The sequence below is a fragment of the Vombatus ursinus genome, unplaced genomic scaffold (genome assembly GCF_900497805.2).
Source record: "Vombatus ursinus unplaced genomic scaffold, bare-nosed wombat genome assembly UNPS02014830.1, whole genome shotgun sequence".
NCBI lineage: Eukaryota > Metazoa > Chordata > Mammalia > Diprotodontia > Vombatidae > Vombatus > Vombatus ursinus.
In genome coordinates, this window is record NW_020954608.1 from 13,618,435 (window position 1) to 13,642,970 (window position 24,536).

Sequence of the window (24,536 nt, forward strand, 5' to 3'; positions counted from 1 at the left end):
GACAGAGCATTGGCCTAATTATTTTAATCATCTTGACAACTGTCTTCAAGGCCTAAATTGTACAAGGGAAACTCACTTTACAAAACAGATATCTTGTTAAAAAGTTGTGTTAAATTTTTTTTCTTTGCAAGTTGAATAAATTAAAATAGACTAGAGGACTTCATTGTTCAAAAGAATAATATAAGGAGTTCTTTTAAAAAAACAAATAATCATCCCTTAAAGTATTCAGGTTTTGTTTTGTTTTTATGTTTTAATTGTTCATATAGAGATTTTTTTAAACTCATGAACTTTTTAGAATTTTAAGACTTGGATTTTCTGATTACTTACAGCTACAGTTATTTCACTGGGGATAAAGAATCTTTAAATGTGATTGCATCCACTATATTTTATGAATGTTTCTCTTTCTTTTCTTTTTTTTCCTTTTTTTTTTTGCATCCCTTAGGTTTAGCTTTTGCAATGTTGGCAGCTGTGCCTCCAGTATTTGGCCTGTATTCTTCATTTTATCCTGTTATCCTGTATTGTTTTTTTGGAACTTCCAGACACGTTTCCATAGGTAAAAGTTTACATTTGATTATTGAGAAATTTTATTTTCTACTTTATAAGCACCATAGTATGCCACATCATCAATAAGATTATTGTTAATTCTTAATTGTATACCTCTATTATTAAATACTCAGCAAGTCCAGTACAGTACTTTTTGTGGAAACTTTCATATGGTCTCAAAATTCAACCAAGTATTCTCACTGTCTTTGAAAAAATCAAAGTTAATTTTGTCATGTAAGAGGGCTATTTGTTGAAATATGTAAAATAAAATAAAAGTTTAATTTCATAATACAAAGTTTTCATGTATATAAATTTAAAAATTAAAACCACAATGATAAGCAATAGCTCTTAATTACTATGAAGGTATAAAATCATTACTAGTTTCATCCACCAAAGAGAGATTAGACAAGAGTCCACGTCCACCGAAAGGCTCCTGTGAACTTTAGGATTCTGTCACTCTGTGTTTCTATGTTATATGCCCTATGTGAGTCAGTCAGTCAATAAGCATTTATTAAGCACCTACTATGTGCATATATATGTATATATATACACACATACATATTCCTTCTATAATCAAGGTTAAGATATTAACCTAGATAGGCAAAGTTTTCAGAATAATAAAAAACTATCATCCTACCTCTTTCCTTTCTCTATCTCTCTCTTTCTCTCTCTCTCTTTCTCTTTGTCTCTGTCTCTAAAACATAGCATTTTTCTAAATACAAGGCTAGTGATTAAAATAACAATAGCTGCTACATGACATAAAAAAGATGTTACTTGACAGCAATAAAATAATATATTTTACCTAAAAGTAGATGAAATTAGAATTGAAAACCATTTCCTTGGACTCAAAGAAAGTAAATTTATATTAACCACTGGATACATCATTACTTTAGGGCCCTTTGCTGTGATTAGCCTAATGATTGGTGGAGTGGCTGTCCGATTAGTTCCTGATGACATGTACGTAGGTGGAGGAGGTGCGAATTCAACTAATGGTACAGAAGAAAGAGACGCTATGAGAGTAAAAGTCGCCATGTCAGTGACTTTGCTTTCAGGAATCATTCAGGTAAAATTCTCAATGATGGAGCAGTTGGTTTGGATTTAAAATGTCAACCTATTGAGTCCTAATTATACTAGATAGAGGCAAAGTCTGTCAGCACATAACATATCCATTCATTCAATAAATATTAATTAATCCCTATATTCAGAGCCTCTGCCACATACTGGCTCTGTCATCTCGGGCGAGTCACTTAGTTTCTTAGTACCTCTAGGCAGTTCTCTTAGACTATGTTTTAAAACAGTTATCTTTATGCCTTGGTAGATGGACAGTCCTCGCCAAGAATTCCCTGCACCAGTGAAATCTCAGGTCCAGACAAAGAAATGTCCAAGTCCCAGAGCTAGGTGCTAGGGATGAACAAAATACAATACTAATCTTGCCCCCAAGCAACTTACAATCTAATGCAAAAGGTGGTTGCACATAAATAACAAATCTTGGGTAATACTTAAGAGAGTATATCATACATTCACACACACAATCACACACAATAATCTAGCACTTATTGCCCAATCAGTACGTGACTTCAGTTACTGCTCTGCAATAGGTAGAATTTCATCACGTTCTCTAGGAGAGGCAGTGGAATACTGATTGAGTGACTGAGCTCAGTGATTGAGCCCTGGACCTCCAATCAGAAGAACTGAGTTTGAGTTTTGACTCTATGTGACTGGGGACAAAGCACATAATCTCTCTAAGCTTTAATTTCCTTATCTGTGAAATGGGTATACCACTTGCTCTACTTCACAGAGTTGTCAGGATGAAAAGACATAACGTCTGTCGAGTGCTTTGTAACCGTAAAATATCTCAGTCTTAGCTATATTTCTGTGTATATCTATGTACATATAAGAATGTGAGCCATTGTTGTTACTATTTTTAAATGTCTGATCTGTTAAACGGTATGCTTCTCTTTGCCATTAAAAATTAGTTTTGCTTGGGTGTCCTGCGGTTTGGATTTGTGGCCATATACCTAACAGAGCCCTTAGTCCGTGGTTTCACGACTGCAGCTGCCGTACACGTCTTCACTTCCATGTTAAAATATCTGTTTGGAGTGAAGACAAAGCGACACAGTGGACCCTTTTCAGTTGTCTATGTAAGTAAGCTGCTTCAATTCATCTCAGCCTTCACGTTTCCTCTTTTTTATTTCTAAGAATTTTTACAATCAGGAAAAAAATTCTGTTAAAGCTTTTCCGAGAAAAGCATATTAAGAAAAAAATGTATCTTTAAAATTCCTTGAAAGTATGTATGTAGTTGGGGCACACAGTTCTGTTTAGCTTGATGGTTCATCTTTAGCCTGACTATTCTGATTCATAGACCAAAATTATAAGAGCTGTTGTTACAAAGTGTTTTCTCTTTATGAACTATAAGTTAAAATGTGCAGCTGTTCAAGAGTCTTCTTTGAGTAAATGAGATTTATTAAAGCTGTTCTGCAGCCTTTATTGAAATTGTTATGAGTCATTTACTTTAAACTTGGTTGACAGGATTTTTCAAATATGTGCTCCTGTGTGTAGTATATGAGGCATTGTGGGCAATGATAAAAACATGGGCCTTACCCTCAAAGAATTTACAGAGACATAAAAATGTATATAATTTCTGCGTAATACAGATAATAGAAATATGTACATGTATATATATATGTAAATGTGTGTGTTTCAAAAACAAATAGTTACATATATAGCCAAGTAAGTATGTAAATGTATGCATTAATCACAAATTACAATGAATCAGAAACAAGTAAACCTTTCTATAACCTATCTTGTGTTGGGTGAGAAGTTGGATTAGATTAGATCAAAAGTGACAAATTTGCTGGCCCATCAAAAAGTGTGGCCCAACCAGATTAAAATATAATTGGGAAATGTTTAGTAAAAGTTAATTAAAATACAATACAATGAAAGTGATGTTAGTTTGTGGTTTTCTAAGGCAATATGAAGCCCACAGGGATCTATCTACAACTAACTACAAGGATACAGGAGCACTCTGGAAACAAAAAAAAGAACTAAATGATGGTGAATTCATTTTCAGTCCTTAAGTATCACTATGGAGACAAATGAATACAGATTTCATTGGTTGTAAAAAAATTAAATTTTCTAGTGAAACAAGGTACTTAAGGAATCCCACATTTCAGCGAGGGAACAGTTACAAAATACTAGCACATGAAAATAATGAGCTTTGTGTATTAGCCGTAGTTTGATTTACTTGCCAGATATTTCCCCAATATCTTGTGTGTATTATTAAAATGATTGAACTAAACCTTTTAATATGTTTAAATGTTCAGTTGTATGTGAACAAGACACATGATGAAACATAATGCTGAGTCAGCTTTTCTTTGTTCTTAATCTGTTTTTCTAACTTTGGAAGCTGTCTCAAGTTTTTCAGGCCTCTAGGATAACTGCTCAAGGCAGTAATTTTTTGAACCCTAATCATCTGAAGAAATTAATGTAGTTTTCTAGCACTGCTTAACTAACTGTCAGATGGGAATATTGGATTTTATTAAGAAAGTACTGGAGGATTTTAAATGTAATGGTGTTCAAAAGAATTTTAAGGACAAAAAAAATGCTTAAATCCTGAGGAATAGGCAGTCTCATTACAAAGACTATCTAGGACTAATTGCCCTTGTGCTTTTAGGAAAATAATTAATGGGGCTTTGTCATCATGTCAGCTCCCAGCATCAATTTATTTACTAGTAGCATCTTAAATTCATTACTGTCTTATCCCCAGTATTTTTTTCACTTTTTTTCTGAATGGAATATAAGTTAGATGAATGCCTACTTGTGAATTTGTTTTGCCATGCTTATTTCCCAGGAAACAAGGAGAACTTTGTGTCCCCTAAGACTTAATTTAAAAGAAAATTTTCATTTGTAAGTGTATGTGTATTATTAATGTATAATCTTTAATGCTCATGGGGCTTGTTTATTTAGTAGCCTCAGAGATTTCTAAGACCTAAAAATACAACATTAAAAAGAATTTAATTTAAACAATGAATAATTTACCCAGGATATATACAGGATATCTTATCTGAAGCTAAATGTATTTCAGACTGAATCTGCATTCTAAAACCTCAAAATAAAAATCAAGAGACTCAGTCATCCAGATGCTTCATCTATATGATGTTAAATATTTATGGTAGTTCTGACTTCTAGATGTTTGGAATCATATACTGATTCAATATTCAGTTTTTATCCAAATATTTTGCCATAGGAGAGCCTTAGATTTTTATTAGAAAAGTAAGTGACAGATATCGTATTTTGTTTATTCTGGGAGCTCTCAGTTTGATTTTATTTGATTGATTACTTTTTATTGATTAATTTAATTTTTTTAATTTATTGATTATTGATTTAATTTGATTATTTTTTTATTTTTATTTTTTAAGTAGAGGATCTTATAATAATCTCCCAGTTTATTTCAGAGAGGACTAAACTACAGTCTAGAACCTATTGAGACCTTCCCCTCTCACCTCAGACATTTGTTAGCTTTTGATACTATGTAATAAAGTCGCTTAATCTCTTGGGCCTCACTGTATTCATCTATAAAATGAGGAGGCTGGAATCACTTACCCAAGGTTCCTCCCAACTTAGGTTTTAAGGAGGTCAAGGCCTTGAATCGTCTCTCCTAGGCTGGATTTCTCTTCTCTCCAGATGAGCTTTGGAACAGTTCTGGGTTTCAGAAAGAATTCATTGCCACACTCAGGAGGGCCAGAGATAAGAATAATAAAATACTATAGTAGACATACATAGCAGGGGTAGAGGATCAAGGAGGTATGTAAATGGCCCTTCACGCCCTTGTTATTCTACTTTCAGGAGTGATGCATTCGACAGGCATCTTAAAACTCAAATCACTCTAGCTTTCATTGAATGGCCAATAATACCCTCAACTCAATCCTCCAAGGTTCATTGTTTGGGTTTAGACAGATTAGAAGGAGTGTAAATAGCACCTGTTTTCTATTCCTGGCCAGAAACTCTGAAGGTCTTCCCTTCCCAGATTGATATCTTTGTGGTGATAAATTAAGCCATCTTTTCCCTCAACTCTCATCTAGCCCTTAGTCATGGAATGGGCATGTCCTCATTCAAACTGAAACCTGGGAAAGACCTTAAATGTTTTAGATGTGAATAAAATAGCAAATATTAAGTAAATGTTAATTAACAAAGCTGATAGTACTTTTGGAACCTACTGTTAAAACAAATAAACTCTAGAATATAATCAGCTACTTTTTTTCCCGCTAACTCTTAATTATTCTCATTACTAACTTTTTTCCTATTTTTCCCTGTATTCAGGATCTTAGAGACATTGGACTTCTTTCTCTCAGTTTTCTAATTTCCATATCCAAGCTTTATACTCAGCCCTCTAAATCTCAGAGCTTTAGGTGATCTTAGAGCTCCATAACTTCTTTCTCAGCTGCCAACTTTGAATACGACTTCTTTCCCAGTCTCTGTACTTCTGTTAATCATTCTTCTTTTATGTTTTTTCTTAATTCAGTCATCAATAATCACAAACATCTCAAGATGCAAACTTCTGCCATATAAAGTGAATATATATAATCTACATTGTATATAATACATATACATACATACCTATATATCAATTAATCACTAAACATTTATTAAATATTATATATACAGAACTTTGCTAAGGGCTGGGGATATAAAAAAAGGCAAAAGACAGTCTTGCCCTCAGGGAGCTCATGATTTAATGGGGGCGATAACATACAAACAACTATGTACAGGATAAATAGGAAATAATTAAAAGAGAGAAGGCACTAGAATTAAGAAAGTTTGGGGAGGCTTCCTGTAAAAGATGGAATTTTAATTGGGACTTAAAAGAAGCCAGGAAAGTCATTAGGTGGTATGTTATGAAGGGCTTTAAATGACAGAAGACTGTAATTATCCTCAAGGATGTCTTGCGCTCTGGGCATTTTCTTTGGCTGTCCCCCCATGCCTAAAGATGGAGTGTCTTATTTGAGAAACATCAAGCAGACCAGTGTCACTGAATCAGAGTACATGGTGGGAATGAGGTATAAAAAGACTGGAAGGATAGAAAGGGGCTAGGTCATGAAGGGCTTTGTATGTCAAAAAGAGGATTTTGTATTTGATCCTGAAGGCAATAGGGAGTCACTGGAGTTTACTGAGTAGGGGAGTGATATTGCCAGACCTGCACTTTAGGAAAATCACTGTTGGCTGGATGGAGGATGGATTGGAGTGGGGAGAAACTGAGGCAGGCAGATACACTAGCAGGTTATTGCAGTAATCCAGGCATCAGGTGATAAGGGCTGGCACCAGAGACATGACATTGTCAGAGGAGGGAAGGGGATATATATTGGAAAGCTGTTGAAAAGGTGAAATCAACAATCTTTGGCAACAAATGAGATATAAGGGGATATACTTATACATATAATTATAAAACCACTTTATATGGAAGAGGTTTATATATATGTGTGTGTGTGTGTGTGTACTATGTATTATGCACAGACATATATATGCATATATATGTAATATATATAATATATATGTATACTTCTCCAGGTAATAAAAAATTATACATTTTTTATTCCTTCAACACCTACCCACACTTCCTTCTCTGTAGCTTTTTAAATTATTTATTGATGTATTTTTCTTCTTCATCTATCATTGCCTGCCTTCCACCTAGCTTTCCTTTATAATAAATACATATAATGGAACAAAATAAATCAACCTATTGACCTTGTGTGATATTGCATATATCCATCATCCCTCTACCAAAAGGTAGAAGATATGCTTCATCATCAGGCTTTTGAGGTCAGTGTTTTAATCAGAATTCTAAGGTCTTTCAGATTTGTTTTCCTTCACGTTAGTATTAGTCATCATGCAAATTATTTTTTTCTGGTTCTGCTCACTTTTTCTGCATCAGTTCATTCAAGTCTTTTCTATATTTCTTTGAATTTGTCATATTCCACATTTCTGAAGGTCCAATAAATTTTCATTGCATTAATAGACCACATTTTTTTTCACAATTCTCCCCTTGACATGTACTTATTTTCTCTCTAGGTTTGTTTTTTTTAACCACAATAAAAAAGTACTTTTATAAATATTTTTGTACATATAAGTCCTTTCCCTCTGTCTATGACCTCCGTAGAGTACATGCCTAATAGTATGTCTCTTGCTCAAAGAGAATATATAATTTAGTGACTTTTTTAATATGATTCCAAATTGTTTGCCATAATTCACTGTCCTTTTACAACCCAGTAATTTCTATTTTCATTTTTTTCTCATCTTTTCTAATGTGATAGGTACAAAATGGAACCTCAATGTTATTTAGATTTGCATTTCTCTTGTTTTAATGACTCAAAGCATTTTATGCAGTTTTTGATAGCTTAAAATTCTTTATTTGAGAATTCTTTTTTCATATGTTTTCAACTTATCTATTATTTCACTTTGTTATAAAATGTTTTAATATTATATATTGTATAAATTCTTCATATAAATTTATATAACTTGGTCATTAGACCCCTTTATCAAAGAAATTTTTTGCGAAGATTTTTTCCCAAATTGTTTCTATTTTCATTCTAATTGCATTTATTTTGTCCATGTAGAAGCCTTTCAATTCTATACATATCCTCTGTTTCTTAACACTAAGGACAATACTACATATAATTATAATATATATTTCATTTCAACACTACATATGTGTTGTATTGGATTAAATGGATTAAGCAGCTTTGTAAAATAACACTCCATCTTTAGGCTCTGGGCATTTTCTTTTAACACTATATTATATTATTTCAAATATAATTTAGTGTTTAAATGAAATATATATTATATAGTGTTGTAATGAACACTGTAATATATTTGCAACATTGTAAGATACACAGTAACACTTACAGTCTTACAAATATATAATATATATTTCATTTCAACCCTAAGGACAACTCATTTTCTACTGCTTCTGAGGACACTACACTACCTCTGAGCAGTGGATTAAGCAGCTTTGTAAGATAAACTAAACATTTTAAAGAACCTTCCCAACAATGCAATGTAATGATTATGAGATTTGGGGGATGCTCATCAGTAGGTAGTATGTGCCATGAGGCACATTTTTTTGCATCATAAAAAATTTCTAACAATTAGAACTATTTATTGAATTGATCATCCCGAGGTATGGAACTCCCTGTTACTGAAAGTATTCAAACAGAAGCTATCAATCAGGCATGTGCTGGTAAATATTTAACAACTGGATCTCTGGGGTGGGAGGGCCAGGGGGAATGCATGCACAACACAGTTTTAAAGTGTAACCTACATTATTAACATTTTCTCCATCATTTTATTAAGTCTAGACAACAGAACAGTAAAGCAAACCCGGATTTGTAGCATTTGCTGTTTTCTGAGGTATAAACGTTCACATGAAAATTTAATATTTGATTCTCAAAAGCCAGTTTGAGCTGACACTTCTTTACCCAAGAGAGTCCAAAACTAGAGCGAAAGTTGGACTGAGTGAATTCAAGTTCATCCATCCAAACTATAAGGTCTTATGGTTCTATGTGATAGTCTTAGGATACCCTTCTTCCTGAGAATTAATATCAACATGTTTTGGTTTACATTTATGAATTATTTCAGTGGCAGAATTTGTGGCTATTGATAATTACCCTCATGTGGACTTTTTCTTGATGATAAACATTCAATGTCTTACAGAGTACTCTTGCTGTGATAGCAAATGTCAAAAAACTCAACATATGTTCCCTCATCGTTGGGTCGATGTGTTTTGCTTTGCTGCTGGGTGGCAAGGAGTTTAATGAAAGATTTAAAAACAAATTGCCCGCACCTATTCCTTTAGAGATTGTTGCAGTAAGTCAAATTTCTCTTCAAAATAAATTTTTGTTGATATGTTTTGTTTTTACATTGCCTAAATTTCCTCTACTATCCCTCTTGCTCCTTTTCAAAGAGCCATCCCTATAACAAAGAATTTTTTGAAAAGGGTGATAAGAAGAAAAAATCAGCAAAACATATGAATACATAAAAAAAATGGCAATGTATGCAATGTTCCACACCTGTATACCCTCCACCACCTCTTCAAAGGAGTAGAAGGAGGTGTTCTCTCTTATCTTTTCTTTGGGGCCAACCTTGTTCTTTGTACTTTTGCAACATTCACTTTTGTTTGTTTCATGGTGTAATTGTTCTTTCTATTTCTATTGTTGTGGACATTATGTGTATTGTTTCTCAGGCTCAGATTATTTCATTTTGCATCAGGGCATGTAAGCCTTCCATACTTCTCTGTATTCATCATATTTGTCATTTCTTACAGCACAGTAATATTCCATTATAATCATATACCAGGATTCATTTAACCATTATCCAATCAATGTACATCTGCTTTGTTTCCATTAATTTGCCACCACAAAAAGTGCTGCTATAAATGTTTTGGTATATATGGAAACTTTATTTTTAACAATGATCTTCTTAAATGCCTGGCAGTGGAATCTCTGGGTATGGAAATTTTAGCTACTTTATTTTTATAATTCCATATTGCTTTCCAGAAGGATTGTACTAATTCACAGCTCCATCAACAGTGCTTTTTAAAAAAAAAAAATTTAAGTTAAATACACAATAAGAAAAGAAAAAGAAACATTATAAATTTAAATACAAAATAAGAAAAGAAAAAAAAGCAATGCCATGTGCACAGCAGAACATAAGAGAGGATTCTCAACAATGCTTTAATATACTCATCTTACAACACCTTCTACGCTGACTATTCTCATCCTTTGTCATCATTGCTCAATTTTTTACCTAACTTTCTGGGTGTGTTTTTTAATAAATGTTTTGTATTAGCAATATTGTTGTTAATAGTTTGCCATCTTTTGAGAATTGTTTGTTCATATCATTTGACTATTTATCTATTGGGGAATGGGCTTTTGGTCCTATGTATATCTTGGATACAAACCCTTATTTGAGAAATCTGATGCAAAGTTGTTGGTATTTTTCCCATTCAATTAATTATTTGGGTTTGCTTTTGATGCATTTTGTTTTAATGTTAAAAAGTCATTTTCTGATATATCCCTTCACCACATTGAACCCTCCCTTGTAACACAGAAAAATGCTTAAACAAAACCAACTGTCTACAGAGATGATATGTGGTGCCTCTAATATAGGAAGAATATAGATATGTTTCACGATCTTTTCTCTGGAACTTGGGTTAGTTATTGAAACTAATCAGAGTTCATCTGCCTTTTGCTGCTCTTTTGATTTACATTCTTGTAGTCATTACTTATATTATTTTCTTGGTCCTGCTTACTTCGTTCTGCTTCTTTTCATACATGTCAGCAAGTTAGTTTTAAAGAAATGGCCATGTTCAATGCATTTGACTCTATTTGTCCTGCATTCACATTTAAAATTTTATATAGAAGTCATCAAGCATCAGTGTCTATGTTGTCTTGATGTGGGATATGTTGTCAACTTCTCTCTCTTTTTATTTTCTTCCTTGCCCCTCACCAAGAGTGACCCTCAACATTTAGCAATTCTATGATAAACAGTGTTCTGTTATGGAAAATACAGATTTGTTGGCATTAGAACAAGACTTAAGCGAAATTGTGGCCTACGTCAAGCATATTTTAAGTGCTCACAGAATTCCACTTCCAATCCTGCCTCTGTGGCTGAAGGTGGAGAGAAGATGGGTGTAGTCTGCTGATGCAAAGACTTCTAATAGCATCCCTCTTTCCCCTCAGTCCTTTCCTCTAATAACTAGTGTTAGGTGAGACATAGAACTCAACAGTCTATGGACAGGAAATTGTAGCACTGAAGGGCTCCTTCTTACCAATTGTGGTGAGAGTGAGCCCTCCTCCTGTGCTGCAGTTCACTGATTTTCGTGGCTGGTACCTAGAGTTCCCTGGTTAGAGCTTCACTTTATTTGCTTCACATGATACCTTGTTTCTGGAAAAGAACTGGCTCAGGGAGAGTACCCCTCTCACCTTACTTTGGGTATATTCTGGCTTTTCTTCTATCTGTGAGGTTTATATGTGTAATTTCCCCTGATAAAATGTAAGCACTTCAAAAGTAGGGATTGTTTTCATCTTTGTATCTTCAGCATCTTGCACGGTACCTGGCACACATAGGCATTTTTAATCAATTTTGCTTGCTTCTCTTTGCTTGATTGCTTTAATGGAACCAAGCAGTCACACACCATAATATAGAGTGAGAATTTTTTTTTAAACAAAGGTTACTATTATATGTAAAAACAGTAAAGTGAATCTTATTTATTTATATTAAAAAAATTAGAAGGTACAATGGCTTAGCTATATTTATTCTTGTAAGAGTAAGTATTATGAATGAGAATTGGTCAGTCACAAGTTTTGGGGGTTTGTTTCTGCAGCTCTGTATTTTTAACTTTGAAGGTAAACTTGAATTTGTTACATTTTTAGGTGATAATAGGAACTGGCATTTCAGCAGGATTTAATTTAGAAGAATCCTACAAAGTGGATGTTGTTGGATCACTCCCGCTGGGGTAGGGAATATATGTTTTTATTTTGAGCTGGAATGATCAATGAAAGTATTGTTAATCTACACTATTGCCTACTAATATACACTCACAACACAGTTACAGATCATTTCTTTCTTATATTTTAAGTAGCTTGATTTGAATATAGTACACTTTCACTTAAGGAGAAATTCCATGTTATGGGTTTTAGATCTATATAATTCCCTAAAATTATCTATTATCTATTATCTACCACTTTTCTACGCATTTGTTACCTTATTTTCTTCTCACTTAATGCACAGAGCCCATTATTCTATTGTATCTTTTTTTTTCTTCTGAGAAAAAGTCTCTGAAATATACAGCAGTACACTTTCTTTGCTGTTAAATTCCAGTGGTCCCTTAGTATCTGGCAATCTCATTCATCCCCAGCTGTTTGATGCCGTACAAGGATACCCTGAGGTATATGGGATGTAGAAATGATGTTTTTGTTGCCCAATTTCCGTCTTACTCATGGTCAGAGTCCTCAGACCTCTGACTACAATGGTCTTAATGTCCCTGACACAGACAAACTTGAAAGAAGGGCTCATAAAATGTTGGCAGGGATTCAGCTGTCACTGATTTAATGGCAGTCATCATCACTGTATTCTTTAGTGTCTGGAGTTCCCAAGATCCTCCACAGCTTGCAACCCAACTTGGCACAAAAGACTTCCCCAGAGACACGTATATCACAAAAAAACACAAACATAGACACTCAAGGAAAGCCAAATAGGAACAATAAATCCCCCAATCCCTTCCAACAAAGTTGTAGTGCTCTGCCACAAAGAGAACTCACCTACCTCTCCTTTCTTTCTTTCTTCCCAGTCACCTTTACAACTACAGTATAACAGGTCAACTTCCTGGGAGCCATGGAGTCAGAGAAATGCTGATGTCCTTCTTAGGACCCTGGCCAGCAGCTGTTGTTTTCCTACTCACATATATACGTACATGTGTGTGTATACATATATATCCATATATGTATACATGCACATATATATGCACATATATACACATATACACACACATATATAGCATGTGTATATATACACACATATACATAATATACATACATATATATATATATGTATAAAACAAATGCCCAGTTGTGGTAGCTTTCATTTTCTACCTTGAGTCAGGACAGTGGCATGGTATCTACTTTGGAGTGACATAAACCACTAAATTAGCATTTCTAATGTAACTGGGTTTTGCATAGAAAGAACCTCTTTTCACACTTGGTAAGGAATATCGATCCTTCTTTCTGCAAAACTAGATTAACAGTGTACTTCAACTTGAAGATTTCATTTATGTGATGGAAATATTCATGGATCTGTTGATAGATACTGCTGCCAATCATAGTTTTAATAACTGTTTTACAATTTAATATATACTTGGAGCATAAGCTCATGGTGTCTAAATGACCACCAAACTCTGAATTGAATTTCCAGAGTTTGTTATATGTTCTTTAGTTTTATCAGCAAGAAGAATGTAATTGGTATTTTACAACACCAGAAAGAAAAGTAAACATTTACATTTCAAAGGTAAATTTGTAAATTTTATGGCAAGCAAATGGAGATGAAAGAGATTTGCATATATAAGACAACAGAAGAGAAAATTTTATATCAGGTCAATTTGTAAATTGATTAACAAACATTAGGAAATCTGCTCTAGAACTTACAACTAGCCAGTGTTCATTGTGAGAACATAAAATTAATAAAACTAAGCCAGAAATTCTTCTATCCCTAACCAGTTAATTACTTGGGTTAAATTTTTAGAGGTGTCAGCTAAATTCTACACTAAAAGAAAAGGCTTCTTTAACAATAAAATGGCCATGCTAGAACCAAGAGAAAAGAAATTTTAAAATCTCAAAAGAAATTAAAACCCTAAAGAATAGTGCTACTCTCTGTTCAGAGGGCTTCCCACCATATTATCACATCTATAGTAAAGTAAATTCCCCTTTTCAGGTTATTAGCTCCAGCTACTCCAGATTCCAGCCTCTTCCATCTTGTCTATGTTGATGCTATTGCCATTGCAATTGTTGGATTTTCAGTGACCATCTCAATGGCCAAAATCTTTGCAGTTAAACACGGCTACCAGGTTGATGGGAATCAGGTAAAATTATAACATTTTTATAGAACTGTTCACAAAAATGCAATGAGATGTTTTATTGGATTCAACTACAAAGCTTGATGGACTTTTAAAATATTTTGATCCAAAGATTGGATAGAAAAGCAGTCTTCTTGCTTTCACCCTATAATTAATGTTTAACAATCAGCAGCAGATATTTAGGCAATACTGGAATTTCTGTTCTACTTCTAGCTTTAATCACATCTGTGAATTAGTTGTTACTAATAACCTCATTTCATCAGATTAGACTCCAAAGCATAGACTTAGATAGACACAGGTAGGGACAGAATTAGGAAAGTGGAACCACTTAAGCAGAATCCATTGCATATGATGCTCCTTCTTTATGTTGAAAGCTTGAAAAATACATTCAAACTATGGCAGAACTTACTCAAGGGGGTCACTAGCTGTCATAGTTTGAATGGGCTTTTCCCAAAACCTTTTCACTTTCTACCAGGGAAGTACAGCTTATTCATATTGACCTCTGCAGTATTTGATTTTTAGCTATTCACTCTTCAAATAAATAGTTCTCTAGTTGTCCTTGTTTTCAACTTTTTGAGTATCAGAGCTGTTAAAGTATTTGCCTCTTGCATGAAAGGGCAGATACAATCACAGAATACTGGTATTAATATGGATATTGCAACATACTATGTGCTTGATGAGAATATTCAGATATGTAAAAGTTACTGTTATTAAAATACAGATTACTAATGTGATCCTTAAAAAAGAACTCCTCTGGCAACCCAAAGGATATTACTTTGGAATACAGTCATAGTGGTACATAGTGCTGTTGGAATTTAAGTAAACAAGCAATTTTGTATACATTTACTAAAATAGAGAGTTGTGTCCATTCTTCAGGGACTCTTCTGCAAGAATTAACATCATTTGTGAAATTATCTTCTGTTTGAACTTGAAAGTTGGGGAGAGGGCAGAATGGTGATATGTGCCTCCAACCCAGGAGTAAAGACTCACACTACTTTTCAGCCTCACCAAGATTGTGCTAAACAATTACAGTACCTGAGCTGAGAGATAAGATAGAGGCTTATTGACCAGGCTAATATATTTGTCTTTTTGAAGAACTGCTTAGGTTTTCTTTATTTTGTTTTCATATGAAAAAGGAACTCATCGCTCTAGGCATATGCAATACCATTGGATCACTTTTCCAAACTTTCTCCATTTCATGTTCCTTGTCTCGGAGTCTTGTTCAAGAGAGTACTGGAGGAAACACGCAGGTGTGTATGCAGATGGACTTTAGGGAGACGTAAGTGGGGTGGTAATCATACATTTTAACCTCTCGGCTCTCTCCTGAGCCCCAGGAAAGCTACTCTGCATGCAGAGCAGAGCCAATGGGTGCTCCATGGAGTTCTACATCTCTAATCAACTTTTTGGGGAGAAGGGATTTAGGGAGTTTACAGTAAATTATATAGCTCTGCAGAGAAAGGTGTAATTAGTTGAACTGAACTGAACTACAGAAAGCTAGATCTGTAAAGAGGAGCTACTGCCCTCAACTAAATTAGATGTTTGTACAATACTCTGATTCTAGCACCTGTGCACCCAAAACTTCAGACGTGGGAAACTGTCATGTGCTGTGATGAAAACTTATCCTTGCAGGCAGTGACTAAGTATGGGAGGGATGTCAGCAGCTCTAACACCCATCCAAACTATCCCAACCTCTCATGTGTCTCCAGGCCTGCACCGGACATCTCATGAGGATGGGCTTTCAGCTTCCTGTCACCCACTTCGGGCAAGGGTATTTGAAATGGTCAGGGTATTTGAGCATCTCTATGTGTAACCAAGACCCATAAGAGCAACTGAAAATTTTAGACAGGGGGAGGGGGCAATGGGGCTAGGTGATGGTTTGGGTGGCTTCTAAATCCATACTTGTTTCATATCTTTACCAGTAATTTTCAAAGTATCAGACAAATGAGACCCCACCTACTGGCCTGCTTTTCTAGAAACCCCTTCAGTACATTTTGTCTTATTCAGCTTGCAGGTTGCTTAGCCTCTTTATTGATTCTGTTGGTTATATTGGCCATTGGCTTTCTCTTCGAATCATTGCCCCAGGTATGTATCTTGGATTTGTCTTGGAGTTTTGTGCATGTGCAGGACATTTGCTGTTGGAATGCAGGCCCAGTCCTCCAAGTCTAGATTAGCTAACAAACTGAAAATCTCTCATCAGTGTGTGGGAAATGAGATGGAAATGGGAATGGGGATGAGCAGCATGAGGGAAAAGTGATGATGCCAAAGCTGTGTGCCCTGGACATCAGAAAAGGGGAATGCATGGTCGTGGTATGTTTCAGGCGGTGCTATCGGCCATCGTGATTGTGAACTTGAAAGGAATGTTTATGCAATTCTCAGATCTCCCCTTTTTCTGGAGGACCAGCAAAATAGAACTGGTAAGTGAATATAGACAAATCCATCTCAGAAAATCTACAGCTTAATATGATATTGGCATATTAAGAACATTTTAACCCAATAAAAACCAGCTAGACATGTAAAACTGTTGGACATATACCTGAACACTCATCCAAATCCTCAAGGTGGAGCTCAGACGTAGCAACTGATTCAACAGTCTCAGAATAATAATAATTATTGAACAGAAAATGCCAATACTTTCCAATCTGTAAAGGTGGTGATTTAAAGATCTGATGACATACACAAAATCTATTTGCTACAATTATCTGCATTTAATTCTGAATCAAACAGAAGACGCTTATATTTGCTCCAAGTAAAATGATGTATGTCCAGTTATTTTCTTTTCATTGTGGTTTCTTGGCAACTTATTAATTTTAAATTTTTCTCTAAAAGAATTATTACTTTCAGTTACCCAGAATCTAAACAGTCATGTCCTATGATATATGCAATCTTCCTCTGCCTTTTGAAGTGGTATGTCCCTCATCTAATTTTACTTAACACTTCCAATACGTTTATGTTAGCTTAAGATCATAGATCTGGAGCTCGAAGAGACCTCAGATGCCTCTAAATCTAACCCTCTCATTTTACAGTTAAGAAAACTCTCTTTTTGCAGTTGAGGCCCCAAGAAGCAAAGTGACTTGCCTTTGTCACCTACCTAGTAAGCATCAGAGGGAAGATCCTAATGCAGGTGCACAGACTCCAGATCCTTCCACCGTTCCACATTGCCTCCTACGTTGTATAAAGATTAGAAATTGGAAGGACAGCAGTAGGATTTGTTTCATAAACTGGTTTTTAATACAGTTACACTCTGGTTCACCTTTGCAGCATTCTGAAAGCTTCCATTAACATCTCACACACAACCACATCGTTTGGACTTTTTTTTCCTGTGATCCCCTTGAAATTGATCTATAAAATCTTCATCTCAAACTCTTAAATGAATGTTAACTGAATGTAGTGATGAATTTTAAGTAAGTTGCATTATCCTTCAGAACACTAACCCTTTTTTTTATATAATCTCCCTAGAAGAGAGAATAAGACATAGGAAAAATTACTGTGTATGTATATGTATGTAAGAATGCTCAAGAAATGTTATTGACTAACAGAAGAAAAATATTTTATGTCATTCTGAATCTACCTGCATGCTGTTTGAAAATTCTCCCTAAAACACCTATGTGAAGGCCTAGAAGACAAATCTCCTTACTTAGAAAGTACATATACTACATTGTTCAATGTGTGCCCATCTAAGATAAGACTTTTTAAAATACCATACCATATTTTCAAACTTATATTTTTAGGGAAAAAAATTTAAATGATTATTAAATGAGTATATAATAGAGGTAATTAAGGAATAGTATTGTGATACAATGAGAAAAGCAGCTGAAAGAATTGTGAATGTGCTGTCTAGGTAGGGATATTAAATTATCTGATCACCATTCTGTTAGTTACTTTTTTATAATTACTGGGTTTTTAAAACTATTTTAATACAAAGCTTTCTTGTTTTGGTTTAGACTATTTGGCTTACCACTTTTGTTTCCTCCCTGTTCCTTGGATTAGACTATGGTCTAATAACTGCAGTGATAATTGCTCTGATGACTGTTATTTACAGAACACAAAGGTGAGTTGGGTGGTGAGTCTATGTGTGGATATTATAATACTATATTTAAAGTTAAAATTATGGTTTTATATTGTAGTCTCAGTATGGAGTGAAATTGGAGTCCTTTGATTATTTTCATTCAGTTTGAACAAAAAGCAGAAGAGGGGGTACACACACACACACACACACACACACACACATACATATACATATATACATACTTAAAGAGTGAGAAGGAGAGGAGCAAGGAAAGACTTGTTAAAATTCAGATCAATTCAACAAATAGTTGAGTACCTGTTACATGCCAGATACTATGCTAAGCTCTTTAGGGAGTACAAAATGGACAAGATACAATGTCTGCCCTCAAGCAGGTTATAATCTAATAGGATTTTATTATCTATTAGAGGTAGTGAAACAAGTACATACATAACTATAATATAAGCAAATATTATTAATTTCCATAAGAATAGTACAAAGTTTTACAGGAGCTTACATAACACAGATAATTAAAAGGAACTGAGAAACTTTTATGAAGGAGAAGGGTAAGTCTTGTAGAATAGTAGAATGCAGACAGATAGAAATTGGAGGAGGATATCCCAGGCAGGATGGAGAGTATGAGCGAAGGTTTGGAACTGATAAAGCACGGGTCGTGTTTGTGAAACAATGAGAATTATAGTTTAGCTGAAACATAGGTACGCGGGCGGGAGTTAAAGATGAAGCTGAAAACATAGGTTAAAATGAGAATAGCAAAAGCCTTTAAAACCAGGATGAGAAATAAAGTTTAGACTTTATTTGTTAGACAGTGGTGACCTATTGAAGGTTTATTGTTGTTTCACAGAAGCAGGACATGATGAGAATCGAGCTTCAGGGAGGCTAATATACCAGCTACAGCTAAGGTAGACCAGATAGAGGAAGAAAGGAAGAAAGGGATGGAGGGAGAGAGGAAGGAGGGGTTAGAGGAAAGAAGGAAGAAAAAGAGGGAGGGAGGAAATAAACATTTATTAAGCATTTATTAATATTTACAAATATTGTCTCATTTGATCTCACAACACCCCAGGGTTGTAGGTGCTATTGTTATTCCCATTTCCAGCTGAGGAAACTGAGGCAGACTTAATTTAATTGACTTGCCCAGGATCACACAGTAGTGAGTCTCTGAGGCTGTGTTTCAACTCGGATCTCTCTGACTCCAATCCCAGTTCTCTATGCACTGCACCTCAGTAGACATTAGCAATTTCAAGAAAAGAAAACATATATTTAATGAGGTTGTGCTAAAAGAATGACTTTTGTTAGACCGTGAGTCCCAATATTTGGTCTGGAAAATATGCTTACCTCTTCACTTAGTAGACTTTTGCAGTAGATACAAATAATGAGGATCTTAACTAGGGCAGCAGTGATGGGAATGTCAACAATAGGATGAATTTGAGACATGGTGGGACAGAATTAATTTGTCGGATTAGTGAGAGAAGTCAAAGATGATTCTGTGGTAAAAACACCAGCTTATGTTATGAGGAGAATGATAGGCCATTGATAGAAGTAGAGATGACAGGAGGAAGAAAATATTTAGAGAGAAGATGATAAAATTCATTTGAACATATTAAATTCAAGTTTCTAATAAGGGTAGTGGTCCAGCAGGCAACTGGAATCAGGAAATTGGCATTGAAAGAGAGATCAATTTTCAAGATATAGGTTGGAAGTCATCCACATAGAAAATAGAAGTAGCAAAGGTAAAGTTTGGAATGCCAAAAACAAAACAAAACAAAAGAATTTAAAAAAAGAAAAAAGATGACCTCATTTTTCAGGATATGCTATCAAGGGTGAGGAACCTGTGGCCTCCTAGGTGCTTGAGTGCAGCTTTATGACTAAGTCCAAGTTTTACAGAACAAGTTTTACAAATCCTTTTATTAAGGGGATTTGTTCTGTGAAGTTTGGTTTCAGTCAAAGTGCCACACTTGAGGACCCAGAGGGCCACATGTGGCCTCAAGGCCCCGGGTTCCTCACCCCTGCAAATCTATCTTCAGTTTCCTTCTGCTCCTTTGTACCAAAAGATCCTAGTTAAGAACAAAATAGTTGTCATTATTAGCAAGTTAGTTGTAGCCCTAGAATTTACTGATTCAGTCTTAACTTGGACACTAATTCTTACCATTTGCTTTGATAATTCTAATTCCTGATACTCACGAAGTAAAAATAGATGATCTTACCCAGTATTTCCGGGTCTTTGTTTCCCACATCCACAAACTTTCTCCCTTCTCCTTTAATTTGTACTTCTTGGCAATAGTCTTTCTCCCTGAAGTTCAATCATTTATAGCTATATTTTCATAATGATATGTGGATTAACCCACACATTATCCATAATAAATTCACTAATAAATTCATTCATTCAACTGAAAGTGATCTCTCTCCCTCCTTTTCTGTCTCTCCCTCTCTCACTTTTGACTCCCCCTTCCCCTCTCCCTCTCTCTCTCTCCCTCATTCTCTCCCTTTCCCTCTCCCCCTATTTCCCTCCCTCCCTCCCTTCCTCTCTCCTCAAATAAACTAGGAATTATTTATCTGGATGTCTTCTTTGCCTTTATTATATGCTGCCTTGTATCATGTGTGAAGTACTGGTTTAGTTGAATCACTGAGTGATTTCAAGTGAATTCATAATAATCACCTACTCAGTTGAAAGTTCCATGAGGACAAAGACCATGTCATGCCTGAATCCTTAAACTCAGGGTCAAAAGTCATTCCACAGTATATCTACAGTTCCATTTTACTTCTCAAGAAATATTTATATACTGTGTCCTTCATGTTGAGTAGGATATCAAAAAGGTATAGTAACCATTCCTGACTTTCAGGAGTATATAATCTCCTTGGGGAGACAAAACATAAACACAGTTGAATAATAATGTAATGCAAAATAATTTTTCCAGTACACAATTCTGATTATATGACCCTGCTCAGACACTTCCAACAGCTCCCTGTGGCCTGTGAGATAAAAGACAAAGGTCTCAACTGAGCATTTGTCTCCCTAACAGTCTGGTTCCAACCTACTCATCCAACATCATTTCATACAACACCTCTTTGATGAGTCTATGTTTCATCTCAACTGTACCTCTAGCTTTCTTCTGAACTCAGCCTACACTTGTCTGTCTCTTGGCATTCACTCAAAGTATGTCCCATGTCCCATTGCCTCCACATATCCATTTCTTTTTGAAAATCCATTTCCTTCTTCAAAGCTCAGCTACAGTTGAACCTTCTTCATGAAGCTTTTCCTCAACCTCACTCCATATCCTTTCACTCCTGAAAGTGTTATTTTTCCCTTCATATTTTCTTATAGCACTTTTCTGGATCACACCTTAACCTATATCATTCTATATTTTGTATCATACTTTGTGTGTGTGTGTGCATGTGTACACAAGGATGAGGGCAGCGTTATGGATTGCAGAGTATGGGAAGCGGGGGATGGAGTGGGAGAATAGAGAAAGGTAGGAAGGGACCAGATTATGCAGGATTTTGAATGCCAAAGGATTTTACATTTGATTCTGGAGGTAATAGGGAGTCCCTGAAGTTTATTCGATGGAGTTTGGGGATTACATGGTCAAATCTATGATTTAAAGAGATCGATTTGTCAGCTAAGGGTGGACTGGAGTAGGGAGAGATTCAAGCCAGGGAAATAACCAGAAAGCTATTGCTAGACTGCTTTCTAGGTGTGGGGTGGTAAAGAGCCCACACAGTGATGGTAGCAGCATCAGAAGAGAGAAGGAATATTTTATGAGAGACGGTATAAAGCTAGAATCTACCGGACTTGGTGGCTTAGTTACATGACTGGAAGCACAGTGGTGCCATTTGTAGAAATAAAGTTAGGAAGAGGAGCTGGTTTGGGTGCAAAGACAATGAATTTAGTTTAAAATGTGTGTTTAAAATCTTTTTAAAAGGATGATTTTCTTTAAAGAGAATCCAACTGGAGATGCCCTTGCATCAATTGATGATTCAGGGCTGGTTCTAAAGTAAAAAGTTAGCACTGAAGCTAACAGTTGGGAGAGTCGAGTCTTATTGATTTCAGGTCCAGGGCTCTATCTACCCAGCTACCTCTGGGATGAGAGAAAGAAGAGGAAGTAGCAAATGTTAAGTTTCAGCACCTCCTCACTTGTCTACCTCCTACTACAAGTTTTTACTTCTTTTTCCAGATCTAGTACCAAAGACTTCGTGACTCAGTCAGCTGTACCCAGGATTCTTTATACTGTTTCTCCCTACCATGGAAATGAGAAAAACCCTATCCTTTTAAATCCATATGATTTGGCAGAAATGGAAGGGAATTCTGAAGGGAAGTAATATCCCTTTCTCTTGACATTTTTTATCCCTTTGCTTCCTCAAGCCAGATTCTAATTTTTGCATTTCAATTAATATTTTTTATTAAACAGTTCTTTAGCATCCAGCATTCAGCCTAGACATAGAATAATTTATGAAAAGGGATAGGAGTTTCAAAATCTAAAAACATGAGGTTATAATTTTTTAAATACATTTAAACAGATTTTAATAAGATTTTTAAGGAGAACTTTCTCCACATTCTTGACTGACGTTTTTTGTTTTTTCCTATGGAACCTTGTTTGGAGGGAGGCATAACTAGACCTTGCAGTATAGGTAAGATTTTGGCTAGATGGAGAGAAGATGAGAAATGATTCAAAGTAGAGAGAATAGCATGAGAAAAAATTTGGAATGAAGAACAAATGGAGGTGTTCACAGGACAGTAAAACTGGTGTAGCCAGAGGAGGGGAGTGTTCCTATTGAGTAATAGTGGGGGAAAAAGCTTGTATGGCTAAGGTGAAGCCAAGTTATGCCGAGTTTGGAGTTTCTCCTTGGCAGCAAGCAGTAAGTACCCACTAGAAGTTGGTTTTTGGTTTTGGTTTTTAGCAAAGAAGTATCACAAATGTGTTTTTTCAAGGTTAATTCAGTGCTAATTCAATTAATTCAGTGGCATTGTATAGAATGAATTAGAGAGAAACTGAGACTAAAAAGAGAGAGATCTTTCCTCTGCTAAGAGGATTCCTTGTCCTCCATCTAAGCAGTAGAGCGGGAAGGCAGAACAAGGGCCTTAATCTTTTTTATGTCATGGACTCATTTAGTACTATGGTAAAGTCTATGGATCCCTGAATAATGGCGTTAGAGGCATAAAATAAAATACATGAGATTGCAAAGGAAAACAATTATATCAAAACACAATCACCAATTTGTTTTTTTAAATACAAGTTTATAGGTTTGAAAACCTAGCCTGGGACATACAGTATAGACAAGGGAGTTCTCTCTGCCTCATATTTCTCCTGTCTTTGAAGGAGACATTCCCATTCTTGGGGAGATTGTAAGAACCTATGTATTAGTGAGCTAGAAAATGCATTGTGTTTTGGATATTCTATGAAAAGATCAGACAGAGCTTGGTATAGCAGATAGAGGTTTTGAATCTGGATGACCTGGATTTGGGTCCTCCCTCTGACACACACTTGTTGTGTGGCCCTGGGCAAGTCATTTCAACTCTAAAATTATAGCTTGCTAAAGAGTTACAGATCTGCATCAGTAAAGGGATTTTCCATATATTGAATATTCCCTAAATCAATGAAATTCCAGCTTTAGACCCAAAAAAGAAAAAAAACTGTAGTTATCAGATATTGCTGGTGACACTGATCCATATGTGTAAAAACTGTTTCCTTTTCTTTATTGTGATGATACCATAATATGCTTTTTCTTTTTTCCAGTCCAACCTACACAGTTCTTGGTCAGCTTCCCAACACGGATGTATATATTGATATAGATGCATATGAAGAGGTAGGAGCTTCTTCTAAACCTTCACTTCAGTACACCCTCAGTGGTTGTAGATCACAACTCCTCTAAGTCTTCATGGATGGTCCTTTTGAGTTGACTTGGTCAAAATACAATTCATCACCCGGTGGCCAACCTTATGGTGATAAGACCCTATAAACTTAGTGAAGCTGGTCCTACAGAAGACAGATAAACTATGTGTTGCAGAGCTTGGCCTTAATTGCCTAAGAAGACCTGGCAGAACTTTTACTCTGCTAAACTTTAAGGAACCCAAGATATCACTTCCACACCACAGTGAAGCATCAGATTAGGACTTGAGTGAAAGATAACATTTTAAATGAATAATAATAGATTTATAATAACATATTTAAATTTTAAGATTTACAGAGCACATTTCCCAAGGCAAACTTATAAAGCAAATAAACTAAATTGTACAGTTATTATTTTCCCCATGTTACAAACAAGAAAATTAAGGTGCAGACAAGTTGCGACTCATACGTAATCATAAACACACACACACACACACACACACACACACACACACACACACACACA

General features: G+C 35.3%; 1 protein-coding gene across 1 annotated transcript in view; it reads left to right on the forward strand.

Annotated features, from left to right (window-relative positions):
• SLC26A5 (solute carrier family 26 member 5) overlaps positions 1-24,536 on the forward strand; it is a 47,778-nt gene that overhangs the window by 13,222 nt on the left and 10,020 nt on the right. Inside the window, exons 3-13 of the mRNA XM_027838887.1 lie at positions 443-553; positions 1,437-1,606; positions 2,520-2,684; positions 9,250-9,402; positions 11,970-12,052; positions 14,023-14,170; positions 15,301-15,414; positions 16,169-16,246; positions 16,483-16,578; positions 18,106-18,212; positions 23,918-23,987. Coding sequence (XP_027694688.1) covers positions 443-553; positions 1,437-1,606; positions 2,520-2,684; positions 9,250-9,402; positions 11,970-12,052; positions 14,023-14,170; positions 15,301-15,414; positions 16,169-16,246; positions 16,483-16,578; positions 18,106-18,212; positions 23,918-23,987 — 1,295 coding nt within the window. The remainder of the gene's footprint in view (positions 1-442; positions 554-1,436; positions 1,607-2,519; positions 2,685-9,249; positions 9,403-11,969; positions 12,053-14,022; positions 14,171-15,300; positions 15,415-16,168; positions 16,247-16,482; positions 16,579-18,105; positions 18,213-23,917; positions 23,988-24,536) is intronic.